General features: G+C 36.5%; 1 protein-coding gene across 8 annotated transcripts in view; it reads right to left on the bottom strand.

Annotated features, from left to right (window-relative positions):
* NRP1 (neuropilin 1) overlaps positions 1-15,450 on the bottom strand; it is a 183,511-nt gene that overhangs the window by 72,121 nt on the left and 95,940 nt on the right. For all 8 annotated transcript variants that reach the window (XM_056800037.1, XM_007504762.3, XM_007504764.3 and 5 more), the window contains one exon: positions 12,389-12,555. In XM_056800037.1, coding sequence (XP_056656015.1) covers positions 12,389-12,555 — 167 coding nt within the window. The remainder of the gene's footprint in view (positions 1-12,388; positions 12,556-15,450) is intronic.

Below are 15,450 nucleotides of genomic sequence, written 5' to 3'. Positions count from 1 at the left end.
TTTTTTCTACAGGGAAAAAAGAAATTGAGAAATGTATTAGAAAAACACAATAATACTGAATTAGTTCAACTGCCTTCAGTCTAGAATGAATGATCTGTCCTACATAACTAGAACTGTAAAAGCATATGAAGTATTTTAATTAAAAGATGCTATTGGAAGTTATTTATAAGGCATTGCTACTCAATCCATTCTTCTCCACTCATTCCAACTCCCTTCCCCCACCTTTTTTGTTCATGGATCCAATGATTTTTAATGAGAAGTGGTGATAGGTTAGAAGGTGAAGGAGAGAAGTATATATAAACAGAGGACAAGAGAGAACTCACAAATGCATTCAATTTTGTCATGGATCATGTAGCACTCTCTCATTTTATCCAAATGTCTCTTATGAGCCTTCCTAATGCTCTAAGGAAGGATTTTTAGTTTTAGGACATGAAATATTTGAGGACCACATATATGTATCCAGAGCTTTCAGGACTTTGCTATATATATTTCTCTCTTTTGTCTCTTGAAGAGGGGGACAAAAAGGTTGGTTAGCATCTGTTGGGATGCTGAGGGAAGTGAACAGAACTAGGAGAAATACCAACATTGTAAAAATAACTTTTGAAAGACTTATGAACTCCAATCAACAAAATAATCAGCTATGATTCCAAGAGACTGATTCATGGCAGTATGGTGATGGATTAACATGAAGAATAAAAAATGTATTTTTGGATGGGGCTAAGGTAATAATTTGTTTTTACTATTTTTCCTTCCTTCCTTCCTTCCTTCCTTCCTTCCTTCCTTCCTTCCTTCCTTCCTTCCTTCCTTCCTTTTCTGCTTGCTTTTTGGTGGATGAGTGAAAGTGAAAGGGAGAAAATAGAAGTTTGATCATTGAAATTATTTATTTATTTGTTTGACATGTTTATTTAAGTTTCTACCAGGGAAGGCTCTGAAGATGAAGATATTCACAGATTTTTAAAACAATGAGTCTGAAAATAATTTATTAAAAATATAAGATAATGCAGACATCTTCCAGTTTGGGGAAGGAATGTACTTTTTTTTTTTTACCAGAGCGTTCAAATCAAGATATGAAGGGTATTCGAAACCAAGAATTTCATGTGTAACATTACACATTGCATAAATGTAACTATTGGTACTAAATGTGAACATTAATTCACTCTGTAAAAGGTATGATTATTACTGCCAGGGCAGAAATCAACAATCCCTTGTGAGGAGATGTCTTGAAACTGCTATCATAAAATCTGCACATGCTATGGATTTCATTAACATTTTAGTCCCTGAGGATTCCCAATTGTATAATAACAGAAGTTCTTTAAATTTTAAAGACCACAGACAGGAACAGCCTTTCACCCAAAACAGATGTGGAACCCTCAGACTTGCCTTCTCATTGGTTCTAAGACATAGAACTGGTTGGTAATTGATAGCTATTAACATGTTTGTTGTTTAGGTTACAGAAATGGAAACTTTATACTATTTTTTTCTGTGAAAAGATAAGTTAATGAGCAATAGGACTGGCTTTTCAACAATAGAATCTTATTCTTGATTAAATCATATTTCTCAAAAAGACGAAGGGTGCATACTTTATGTGAAACAAACAAGGGGAAGACCAGGGAATTAGCAGTGTTCCTTTCAAGGATGAACTAACTTCAGTCTTGTTTTTCCCAGTTCTCATCAACCCAGTGAAATTTTGTGCATTGAATTTCCTTTTCTTCATTCCACTCTTATCAGGGGAGTTGAAGACCCAGTGGAATAGCCTCCCTAAAAGAATGTCCCAAATGACTCCAGCTAAATATAGCCTTTTGTAAAATGATTTAAAAAAATGAATCATAAGATATAAAAGTAGAAAAAGCTCATGATGCCATTTTCCTGAAGAATGCACATAGACATCTTTATTTTTAAACACAAAAAATTCACATTCAATTGATACTATCATAAGTGGTTGAAAAGTGACCAAATCATTCAATAAATCAGTTGTTTTCTTGGCCTTGAAATGTCAAATAATCAGTTACTTGGATTTATTTCCCTCCATTGTGATTACCTCTTGGGAGTTAAGGCATTATGTAAACACAACCCAAAAGTTTATATAAGACATATGGTTCAATCGAATAAGTATTATTTACACAACTCCAAGGACACACAGAGAGACTGATATTTGGCTTGAGGCAGCTAGGTGGCTCAGTAGATAGAGCTTTGAGCCTGGAGTGGGGAAAACTTGAGTTTTAATCCAGTTTTGGACACTCACTGCCATGTGACCCTGGGTAAGTCCCTTAATCTCTATTTGTGTTCATCCATTGGAGAAGGAAATGACAAACCATTCTGTGACCCCATTTGAGTTTTCATGGCAGAGAAAACTATATGGAGTCACAGAGTTGGACCTAATTGAACAACCCAACAACAACTAAATACTCAAGGCTGGCTTTGGGTCACCTAGGTGTGACTCAGAGGCTCTGAAAACTTCTCTCCTAAGCTCTACTCCATAGGCAGGATGGAATGATCCCCCCCCCCCATTTAGCTTTTCTCAGTATTTTAAGGGTATCCCTAAGGGAATGGTTTTCTAATGATGTAGCTTATGAACTCTCTTCACTATGCCTTCTTCCCAATATTTATCAGTTGGTATAAATTATTAGCCAGATCTAAATCCTAGAGACATTCTTCCACCAGTCCATAAAGAGTCTAGGGCTAAGGAGTAAAGAGAATAACTCACATTTGTTTAGAAGTCCTTTGTCTAAAGTCCTTGAAGTACTCCCCTTAGGAGTAGCATAATTTTCTGTGTGATCCTTGTTGAAAGAGTTAGTACTCCTTTTTTTCAGTATATCATGAATTCTTAGCTCCTGATACAGACATTGCCACCAGTCACTCACTACTGGGAGATGCTACTAACTAGGATGTGGCTGGAGAGGGCAAAGAAAGAGAGGTCTTCTCCTCCCTTCCCCAAGCTATTTCCTCCAAAGGCCTTCCAAGAGACTGCTTTCAACACTCATTGGTCAGATATTGGAATTCTGCATTCCAAAGAAACTTGTGCTATTTTATAGAAGACCCACACATACAACATGACCGAGTTTCTACATTTAATTTAAGTATTATCTTCCTATGCAGCAACACTCACTCAGTTTCATCCAGTAGATTCCAAGCATTTCTCAAAACTTGTCTATGCCCTTGATGGGCAGATTCTTTGATTACATTCTATGACTGAATGTTGAGATATTTCATAAAGATAGAATTTTGTACTTTGAATAGAGTTGAAAATTATATTTAACAAATATATGTTGGCCTTAGTAAAAGAAGATAAAATACTAAAAGGGTTTTCATTATAAATAAACCACAATGGTACTTCTGATACAGTTCTCCTTTATCTTAAAGTTTCAAATGCATCCATAAATCTTTATTTTCTCAAGAGTGTAGCAAAATGTTAAATTTGTCATGGGCTTAATTGTTATTTTTAACTGAATTCAAAAAAATTGTTTGACTAAAATAACTGGCCAATCAAAATGTAAGGAAAAAAGGCTGTTTTTGCATGGGAAAAAAATTAAAAGTGGAAAAATCTATTTAAAATACTCTTTGGCATCATACAGGAACTTCCTTTTCTCCAAGAGAGCTAGTTTTTTTTTGACTAAATATCATGAATTTTTAAAAGCTGAATTCAGTTTAACTAATATATATATATTCTCCATATGATGAATGTGTGTTAAATATACAAAATGTGAAAAGAATGTAAAGTTTCGGAAAAATATTATGAAAATCTTTAGCATATTAGATTTTTCTCTAAAGTTAGGATGTTTGTCTCAATGGACTTCTAACTACTTTTTATTCATAGTGATGCATTTATGTCAGAATTGACACAGACTATGGCACTATGTATATGGCCTTTTCAGTGTTTATTTTACATTAAAATCAACATTTTTGTCAGAAAAGTTAAAAGCTCACTCTGAGTTCCTTAGTATCAAATTATATCCTCATATTGAAATTTAAGGAAGTCACCAGTTTAGTAATCTTATTGGTTGAACCATTGGACCCCTCTGTGCCTCAGTACCCTCATCTATATAATAGGGATATTAATCATTGTACTACCTACTTCATAGTGTGATTGTGAGAAAAGCATTCTTTGTAAATCTTAAATCTATAATTCACAAATAAATGCAAGTTTTCATAACTGCTGCAAGTTAATGTTAAACATTTTGCAAATCTTAAAGTGCTATGTAAATGCTAGTTATTATCATCATATTATTTGTTGTTATTATTTAAGAAATATAGAGGCATATTTTGGTTCAGCAGCATTTTTCCTAAAGTGTATAAGACATATGGACAGAGTTTGCTTGTTGTCTTCCTCCTTGAAGGAAGGGACTATGGGATTATTTTCAGCCATTTTTTTTGTTTTTCTTTTCATGTCTTATAATTTTCTTTTTATGAGGAGGAGGAGAAAAGGAGAAAGAAGAGGAAGAGGAGAAGGAAAGAGAGAAAGAGAAGGAGAAAGAGAAGCAGTAGCAACAATAGCAAAATCTGGATCCATTATTTTCTTTGTGGATGAAGAACGTTTATGTTGTCTGGAAATGAATTCTTCCTGTGACTTCTGCCACATTTCCAATTAATTCTCATTACAAAAATACGTAGTTTTCTAGAGTAAATATTTCTAAGACTCTGTGATTCATTAAATTCATATTTAAAGTTTTGGCTCTCTGGATGGCCCTGGCGATCTCCCATTTGGATGTTCCCTTCAGTTCCATGCCTCTTGTTTCTTTGTGGCCATGCTCATGTAAGCTATTTAGGTAATATTTTTTCTCTTGTTTAGTAGCTGCTATTGAGATTCAGAACTATTCTCTACCTCCACTCAAGAGTTGAGAACATTGGGGAGGAGTTGCTATAGGGAAAGGACTTTCTAGGTTCTAGGTAGGTCTTATGCTAAGGGCTTCGGGTTGGTGGTCATGGGACCTGAGCTCTTGTCATAATTATGACCCTAAATAGTCTCGACATCTTCAAATACAAAATGAGAATAATAGAATAATAATTCATATTTAAAAAGCATATTTCTCACAGTGGCCATGTAACAGATGAGGAAATGGAGACTCCTCTTACTCCAAACCAGAACTCTATGTGGCACAACCAATGATTCTCCTGTTATGAGCCTCCAAAGCAATTCTTCAGACTCTCTCATCTCTCTTCCATAAGAGAGTCTTCAAATATTTTAATGTCCCCAGTTCCTTCAAGAGTTCCTCATGTGGCGAGAGGAGCAGAACCAGGAGAACATTGTACTCAGAGACTGATACACTGTGGTATAATTGAACGTAATGGACTTCTCCATTAGTGGTGGTGTAATGTCCCTGAAAAATCTGCAGGGATCTAGGAGAAAAAAACACTATCCACAAGCAGAGGACAAACTGTGGGAGTAGAAACACCGAGGAAAAGCGACTGCCTGACTACAGCGGTTGAGGGGACATGACAGAGGAGAGACTCTAAACGAACACTCTAATGCAAATATTAACAACATGTCAATGGGTTTGAATCAAGAACACATGTGATACCCAGTGGAATCACGCGTTGGCTATGGGGGGGTGGGGGGGAAGAAAAGAAAATGATCTTTGTCTTTAATGAATAATGCATGGAAATGATCAAATAAAATATTATAAAAATTAAAAAAAAAAGAGTTCCTCATGTGACAGAGTTTGAAGACTTTCTTTTTGAGACCTCTTCTGAATACTTGGTATTCTGTCCATTTTTCTCTTAAAATGTGAGGACCAGGCTTGCCCAAAATCAGGCAAATGGTTTGAATTTGAATTTAGGTCCTTGGATACCAAATCCACACCATCACTGCCTCTCTACAGAGAGAGCGAAGACATCCTCATTGTCAAAACAGCACAGAAATGAATTATCACAAAAGGTGACTTCCAGCTTCTCTTTTTCAACTCTATTTCCTCACTTCACACTTTTGGAATCAATATCAGTCTCAGAAAAAGGGAGGGAGGAAAAAAGCCAGTGGTTTCTAGATGATAGAATTATTGTTGTACATGGAGGCACATAATGTGTAGTGGTGAGTGATTTTTTTCCCTCTTTCTCATTCATCTGGAAATGTTGTGATTTGCATACAAGAAGACAGATTTACCAAACCTAACAGGATGTGGTTATGTGTTACCACCAGAATGGTGTAAGTGTCTTCCCAGGGCCAGATTTTTGACTCAGAGAGACAAAACATACAATACAGAGTGGAGTAAAGCTTCATTTTGCCTAAAAAAAAATTGCCAAGGAACTTGACTTCTGGATCCATCAGAGGGTGTGGTGACTGGTTAGTAGTCCCCAAGGCTATCTTCCTTTCTTCATGGTAACATTGTCCTCATCCTACCCGGTCATTTTTGTTTCTTGGTTTTTTTTTTTTCCTGTCTCCTGGCATTTTAATCAGGGAAAAGTCTCAGTTGTTTTGAGGGAAATATTCCCAAGAGTTTTAATTAAAAATAGGAAGATAAATCTGTTTACAGTGTGGTGAATATTATCATTAATAAAACATTAAAATAATTAAATGAATTAAATTCTGCTTTGTCTGAGAGGTTGCTTTTTTTTTTTTTTTTTTGGTCTCCAAAGCAAAAGTATTATGTCTCTGTTTTTTTGGAATGAACAGGAGAAAAAAAAAGATTGGGAATATTTTTTTAGAAGATTTTCAGAATTAAAGAATTGAAAGAAGCTTAGTGATTGTTCTCCCTCTTCATGTAACAGATGAGATCACAGAGGCTTATGGGGTAAATGATCTGGATACCTCTGTGAACCTCATAAAGTAAAGGCATCAGTAGCAGCAAGAATATTTCCCGTTTTGACCAGGAATTGCTATGCTATTTGCTACTACCAAAACCAGAAGATCAGCATAATGACGAAATCCAACTAGTAAAATGGGGGAAATGCTTCCAGGAAACATGCTTTAGAATGACTTTGTATATACATAATGATGAAATATCCAGGTGGAAGAAATTTCAAGGGAAAAACTTGATTCTTCATCTTCTAGACCACTAATGTCAAAATGAAATAGAAACAGGGGCACTGGGAATTTCATGTTGCCTTAGAAAACTAGTCTTCTGGCTGTTTAACATCTCTATTCCAGACCGTGCCTTCTTAACCCTTTTGATGTCATGGACCCCTTTCATCATCTGATGAAGTGTATCTTCTCCTACCTATTGTTACCTGCATTCATAATGGAAGGAAATGCTAAATTTTAATGAGAGCTTAGTGAAACTACAGATGTATTTTCTTTTTCTATCCAAGTTCATAGATCCCTCCCCACCTGGATCAGAGGTTGAGAACCCCTCTGTGATCTCCACATTTCTCTGGATATTTTAATGGATGTTTAGTATATGTGCTGTACATCCACCAAAGCGGGTCTCCTTTTTCTTTTTGATCTTTGGGGTTCAGATGATTAATGTTGAGCTCATATCTGCTTAAACTAGAGGAGAAGAGGCTGTGCCACACACGCTAAGCATGGGGGACTTGGCACTTCCTGATTTTGAAGTATGATCAATTCTCTCATTGACAATTAGGGATTTTCAGGAGCCCAGGATATACGTGCAGGGGCCTTTGAGCAGGATACCTGAGAGTCCCATTGGGTCCAGTCTCTGAAATGAAAGACCTTCTTGTTTTTTTTCTTTCACACGAAAGTACCACTTGACTTGTTTTTAAGCTTTCTTGCAGACAACAAATCTCACAGGAAACACTGTTATGACCATTCATATCAGTGGTTAATGAGGCATTGTTTTTTTATGTCACTCAGTCATTTCCTAGGAAAACAATGGGAACCCAAAGAATGTTCCTTTCTTAAATTAAGGGAAGATTCCAGTGTGCCTTATTAATTTAACATATGCCAGCATTTATCCCTGCTACTACCACAGAAATGTAATTTGGGGCACATTTTATGCAAAATTTGAAAATTATTTAAAAGTCTATGTGTGTATAGACATATATGTACAGATACATATATGTATACACAACATGGAATACAAAATTTTGCATATGTATTTATAACTGCATGAATATAAATATATAATTCATTGCCTCAGTATTTCTGTATGTGTATATTTCTGTCAATTGCATGAGAAATTGAATGACACAGGAGATGGAAGAACGGCTTTAGAATCAAGGTTTTGAGTCCAATCTTGCCTCAGACACATATTAGTTAGGCAACCACAGGCAAGTCACTTAACCACATAGGGCTAAGGCTGTGAGTTCTAGGGAGTTGCAGATCTAATTCCATGCCAGGAGTTCAATATAGAGATGAAATCACAGGTACAGACCAAAGAACTCCCTCTCACAAAAGTGTATATTCCTGTAGCTGCATAAACAGAAATTAATCTATACTTAAATCCCTTAGTTTTAAGATGTGTGACCTTTGCTTTTGGCCTAGACTGTATTTTGCTTGTTTTAACAAATTCCAGTGACCCCGAATAGCCCTAGGATTAAATATAAACTCCTTTGTTTAGTTTTTAAATCTCTTTACAACTTGGTCCCCGCTGGCCTTTCCAGCCTTATTAGGTGTCACATCGTCCCCTAGATTCTCTACTCCACTCAAACTGATCTTCTCTCTACCATCTCCAAATCTTTGCACTGGTCATGCCTAGAATACACTCCCACATCATCTGCAGGTCAATGAATTCCATTCTTACTTCAAGACTCAGTTGAAGTATATCTATATCTATGTCTATGTCTATGTCTATGTCTATGTCTATGTCTATGTCTATGTCTATGTCTATGTCTATGTCTATGTCTATATCTATCTACTCCCAATCTGAATATAAGTTCATTGCAAGTAGGGATTCCTTTACCCTTTGTATGTGTATCCCCAGCACTTAGTATAGTGCCTAAGTACATAGCAGGTTTGTTGACTGATTAATTTGTAAATCAGCAAGCAGATAAGAAAACTCTATCACCCCACCTACACCTTCCTACATATTAAGACCAAACCAAAACAACCAAAAGAAACAAAAACTGAGAAACACAGAAGAGCATCCATAATGAGGTTAAACATTTAATATTAGCATCTTCTCTCTCTTATTTATTCACTATTTATCCTGAATATAACATATTTGTACATGTTTGTTTGCCTGCCTTTCCTATTAGATGGTGAGCTCCAAGAGGGCAGGGGTTGTTTATTGCCTTTTTTTTTATATCCCCAGTGTTTGTTTAACTCAGTGCCTGGCACAGAGCAGGCTCTTAATATATGTGTATTGGCTGGCTGATTAAGCCCAACATGTAAATATACTCACAAAACTAATATGATAATTTTCACTTCAAGGAGAACTTTGTGAAATGTCACATCTGTGTATTTGACATTGCATTCAGGAGCACCTAGGTGGTTCAGTGAATAGAGAGCCAGGCTTGAAGATGGGAGGTCCTGGGTTCAAATTTGTCCTTAGCACTTCCTACTAGTGTGACCTTGGGCAAGTCAATTAACCCCCATTGCCTAGCCCTTCCAGCTCTTCTGCCCTGGATCTAATGCTTAGTATCAGCTCTAAGATGCTAAGGTAAGAATTAAAAACAAAACGAAACAATGTATTCAAAGGCCAATGATTACTGGATCAGACACCATCTTCTCTAAGATGAAGACAAATTTAGAGGAAGCTATTTGATCTAAGGTAAGAGGACCACTCAGAACAGAACAAAACTTACTTGGGGGAATGGTTCTTCTTTACCTAGACACTTATCTAAAGTGTACCGAACAGCAATAGATGCTACATAGCATAGCCCACACTTCTTACTGACAAATAAATAGTAAACAAAAGTCCATTTGGTCTTCTTTTTTCTGCTTAAAGATGACTGGAGGCCTTTCATTGAAAAAAAAAATGCTATTGCTGCAATTTCCAAACTTCTGCTAGACCACTATTATACTTATTATTGAGTTCTTCCTTCATGATAAAAAGTAGGATTTCATTAACATTCTGACACACACACTGAAAACAAAATATATTTTGCTCTTCTGAGCTAGGGCTGTCAATCACCCCCAATTGTGTGTTGGTTTAGGGAAGCAGAAGAGCAAATTACGAAGAGCTAGGTTGACATAGGCAACCCCATTTCAATTCTGTCTTAATCCAGATCAGTATTCAATATTCTCAAGGTAACAGTAGTTTGTCTTTTCTCACCCCCAGAGTGATTTGACATCCTTTTATTTAGAAGGCTAGTTGGAATTCAGTGAGCCATAATAGACCATTTCACTTTAAGTGTATGTTAAGCTAATATTGACTTTTCCACTGTAAAACAAAATCTCTGTTATTTGTACTCAAAAGACTGAAACAAAGCAATAGGCATGGAAATAGAGGATTAATCATCCTAGCCTCTTCTCTCTCAGACCTTTGGGGAATTAGTCATTTTTATTTACCCAGCAAAGATGCAAGGTAGGTTCTGTCTCTATAGAAAAAGAATGGATCCTCCAGCAAACACCTTTTAGATGATTCATCTATTGTTTCTTCTATAGGTCCAGATGTGACTCCTTAGGTTTGTTTTGGGTCAAGGAGTCATTGAGTTTGTAGCTGGGTGGAGCTAGAGGGGCCAGAATAGGTGGCAGGAAAATGAGCAAATTCAAGTCGTAGGGAATGGGAAAATGTCTGGAAGTAGAATAGCAAAACAGGCTTTAGAAGGTGCCAAGGGGGAAAACCAAGTGGAGGAGAAATGGAAGAATGCTGCTTCTACAAGAGCAGCACCTACAAGGAGGTAGGTGGTACTAATAGTACTTCTCCCATTTTGTAGATGGGGAAATTGAGCCCTGGAGAAGTTAAATAATTTGCCTACTTCGCATATAGCTCTTGAATATCACATTCAATATTTCAACAGGGGCCTTCCCAATCCATATCTATGCCACACTTGTATAGGTGGACCCCAAAACTAAGGGTATCTAAACAAATAATAATTTTCATTTATATAAGACTATTGGGCAGTAGGAGGCTAAATGGTTAGAATGCTGAGTCCAGTCAGGAAGAACTGAATTCAAATTTAGCCTCAGTCACTTATTAGCTATATGACCCTGGGCAAGTCACTTAACCCTGTCTGCCTCAGTTTCCTCATCTGTAAAATGAGCTGGAGTTGGAAATGGCAAACCATTGCAGTATCTTTGCCAAGAAAAGCCCAAATGGGATCACAGAGCCAGACCCTGCTAAACAATAACAATAACAACATGCATTATTAGAGTCCCTAATGCTCAAAGGTCAGAAGACTTCTTAACTTCAAGTCTGGCTTCAGACACTAGCTGTGTGCTTGTGGGCAAGTCACCCTGTTTGCCCCAGTTTCCTCTGTAAAATGAGCTGGAGGAGGAAATGATAAACCACTCCAGTATTTTTGTCAAGAAAATCCCAAATGGGGTCACAAATAGTCACATGCTACTGAAAACAACTAAACAACAACAAGAACATATAAGAGAAAGTTGCAGAGAGATGCTGATCTCCTTTGGGACAGTGAGGATCCTTCCCCAAGAGTTCCTCATCCTGATAAAATCACAGGTTCAGGCTCCATCCTTATCCATTTTTTTTTTTGGCAGAGTGGATAGAGTGATGTGCCTGGAATCAGGTTAAAATCCTGCCTCAGACACTATCCACAATGTTTCTGTATCTCAGAAAGATGACTCATGAAGGGGTTAGACTGATGGCCAATGAGGTCTCTTCTAGCTCTCCACCTAGGATCCATTTAAAGTCTGTGAAGCACTTTACGTAGGCAGTTAAGCCTCAACCCTGTGAGGTAGGCACCACAGGTATTATTATCCCCATTTTACAGCTGAAGAAACTGAGTAGTAAAAGGCCTTACTTGCCCTGATCATACAACAAAGAAGTGCTGGAGGTGGGATTTGAATCTAGGTTTATTTGACTCCAAGTTCCATACTCTATCCATAATGCTAAATTTTTCTTCATTCATTAGTCTATTTTTTGTGTACTATATAGGTCAGTGTAGAAAAAGCCAGAAGTTAAATGTCCCCCAAATTCTTTACACTTGGGAAACTTTCCCAAGCAAACATACCCATTGTAGTCCAAAAAAATGAATTTTAAGCTCTTGAAAAACAGAAATATCTGTAGAATATTTCCTTGTGGTGGAAACATTCCAGATCTACTGTGAACAATGTAGTTCATTTGGATCAAAAGTCTCTGAAAAGCAACTTCTTTTCAGCAGAGTAGCTAAATGTTTGTTGAATTGAAATGAATTGAATTGAATTGAATAAATAGATTTGCAGGGAGTTTATTTTGTCTTCTCTTGACTCAGACTGTTAATACAAGAACACCATAGTAACTTGATTATTCTCACATCCCACAGAGTGATTTGACTTTGTATAGTTTGCATTTTTCCTTTTCATTTAAAGGCATACAGCATAATGTTGATACAGGCACTATCTTTTCCCTAGGTTAGTAATAATCTGGGTAAATGTGTATGTGGATCATTTCCTTACCTGAATCCACTCTCTATAGGAATCTTCTCCAGGAGTCCATCCATTCTCAGGGTAATTCAAGCGAGATCTTTCTGCTGACCAATTGGTGCTATACTGAGAAGAAACTGTGATTTGGTCTGAATGAATTTCTCCTGATTCCATGCCCAGTGGTTCCATACATGTGAAATCTGAATGGGTGGAAAAAAGGGCAGAATCCATTAGAGCTTTCTATGGAGTCCCTAGGTTACACTGAACATGTTTTATTATTATTTTTTTAATCTTTTTTATTGTAAAGAATACTTAAAGTCCATAGAAACCTGAATTGAGGCAGCAAAATTAGTAAAATAAGTAGGGCTTAGATTAGCACTATCACTTCTGTTTCCATGACAATCCTTTTAAAACCAATGAGAGAAAAAAATATTTTCAAACCAGTAAGGAAAACTCCTATATATGGAACTTCAGTTAACAGAAATGTTCTTTCATTTTTAGTGGTAAGTGAGGCACACTTTGATCTAGTTTGGTAGCTGAGTTTTTATATAAATTCAACAGATAGGAACTTTTAAAAAGTGAAGGGCAAGTCAATTTTTTTCATAAGTGCAATCTTGTTTTTTCACTGACCCACATGAAAATATATGAAATACTTTACGTGCACAGGTTTGCAAAGGTTAATTTCCTGGCCTTTTGTTTATAGATTTGGAGAAGAATGAGGGGAGGTTAGGTAAAGGAACTTAAAGTCAAACACGTAAGTGCACCAAGAGTTACTACTGAAGGAACTTGGCATTAATCATTTTTGAAGGAAAAGATTCCTTCTGTATTATGAGTCATTACTCTATATTGTAAATGTAATACTTCATCTGGTGCTCAACTCTTGCTAATAGGAACACAATCAAGAACTTGGAATTAAAAAATAAAAGATTTTTGAATGACAAAAAGAGAGGTTACAAAATCACGTGTGCACTATTGGTTTATGAGTTCTTTGCTCACCTGAGAATCCAGGAGGTCCCTACTCAGTCTGATTAGTCTTCCACACAGATCTAGCAAACTTGGCTGTACTATTTCTAATGTCAGAGAAGACTAAAACTATGGGGGATGCTCCAGACAGGTGTGTCTTGACAATGAAGAGCGGAATCTCATAGAATGATACTTGAGAAGAGAATTCAAAGCCAAACACAATTCTATAAAAAGCAGCCCAAGAATTCTAAAATAAAAACACTAGTGAGATGGTCACTGGAGGGGAAAAGAGACCTGCAGGTTTCAATAGGTCTTGATAGAATCACTATAATACAGTATACTGAGGAGTCTGATGACCAGAACTGTGATTTCCTTAATATAGGGGAATACAGGATAAGGAAACTTAACCAATGTGGGTCAATACTTTCTCTGCCATCTATAGCCATAGAGAGTTGCTTAAGCCAGAGGTATCAAACAAAGGGCCTGCAGGCACTCCTGAATGTTGCCAGAACCAGATTTAAATGCAATTGGGAAATATTTAACAAAATCAATAAAAATGCAATAAAACATATATAAAATCACAATTGAAAACTAAATCAATATATGGTTATTAGGATCCTGAGATACAGATTAATGGCGCCAGTTTCTAGCCGTAGGATACCTCTGGTCTAGAATTTGCCCAAGAGACTTGCTCATATTGTGTGTTTAACCAGGGTCAGAGAGTCAGGCTATTTCAGAGGGTGGGTTTAGATTCAGATCTTCTTGACTTCAAAGGACAATTCTCAATCTACAATGCCATACTGCCTCTATTGCATATGCAGGTTTAAAACTGATTTTATAGTCATTAAGAGAGGATTAAATTACACTTTATGTCATCTGTTTAAGAAAGCAGGACTAGGAGGGTTAGATTTTAGAAAAATTTCCATCCGAAATCATTAAAGATGAAAAAAAAAGGTATTTAAAGTTATAACACTCAACCATCCAGAACTGAAAGGTCCATAAATTCACTCACTGAATTTATGTAAAGTAAAAGTAAAACTTATACCAGTGGTTGGGAGAGAGTCAAGATATTATTTAGTTTAAGCCTATGTCCTGAAATGCTTTTTACCAATTTTAACAAATGACAATTTTGATAGTGTTGAAGTACTCTGGGCTTGGAAAGTTAATAAGCCCAAAACCTCAAAAGAAAGAGCTTTCGCTGTTATTGTTCCGTTATGTCTGACTCTTTAAGATCCCAGTTGGGCTTTTCTTGGCAAAGATACTGCAGTTGTTTGCCATTTCCTCTTCTAGCTCATTTTACAGATGAGGAAACTGAGGCAAACAGGATTAAGTGAATTTCCCAGGGTCACACAACTGGGAAATTGAGGCAAACAGGATTAAGCGAATTTCCCAGAGTCACACAACTAGTGTCTAAAGCCAAATTTGTACCTAGAAAGATGTATTTTCCTGACTCTACCCATTGTGCCACCTAACTGTCCTAGGCATCATTGTGGGGCAATATCTAATTTGATGATATCATAGATGACTAAAATATTGAAAACATTAAAGTTTATTAAAGATAACACTGCCAGAAGGAAGCATGGCTTAGTAGATAGAGTGTTGAACCAGGAATCAGAAAGACCTAGGTTCAAAGCTCATCTCTAACATACTAACTGTGTGGTCTTAATTAAGTCCCTTATCCACAAAATGAGAAGGATTGTAATGCTTCTAAAACTCAAGTCATTGGGTTTCTGTGAAGATCAAAGAAAAATGTAAAATATTTTGTCAGTCTCAAAGTATTCTCTGAAATGTTGACTATTCTTATGGATAGGGTCAATCTGAGAGTTTCACAGAAAAACAGTAATATGTGAAACAAATCCCTTTTAACCAAAACATAGAAGGAACTGCTGGACCAAAGAGAGACGCAGTTCTGTTTGTTCTCTCACCCTTATTTCAAGATATAAAAGGAGCTAGAGTTCCTGTGTGTCTGTAGGACTGGTCATTAAAGAAAGGGCTTACGTTGGAGAGCAGAGAGTCTCTGTTATCCAAAGGACCTTTTTATTCCATCCAAATGTATATTTATAGAGGGTTTCAAAAATATATTACAAAAGAAATCAAAACATACTTCTGGTTAGTCAGAGAAAAAGAAAATG

The sequence above is a fragment of the Monodelphis domestica genome, chromosome 5 (genome assembly GCF_027887165.1).
Source record: "Monodelphis domestica isolate mMonDom1 chromosome 5, mMonDom1.pri, whole genome shotgun sequence".
Taxonomy (NCBI): Eukaryota; Metazoa; Chordata; class Mammalia; order Didelphimorphia; family Didelphidae; genus Monodelphis; species Monodelphis domestica.
Note: the sequence above shows the minus strand (reverse complement) of the source record. Positions and strands in the feature narration are given on the sequence as shown.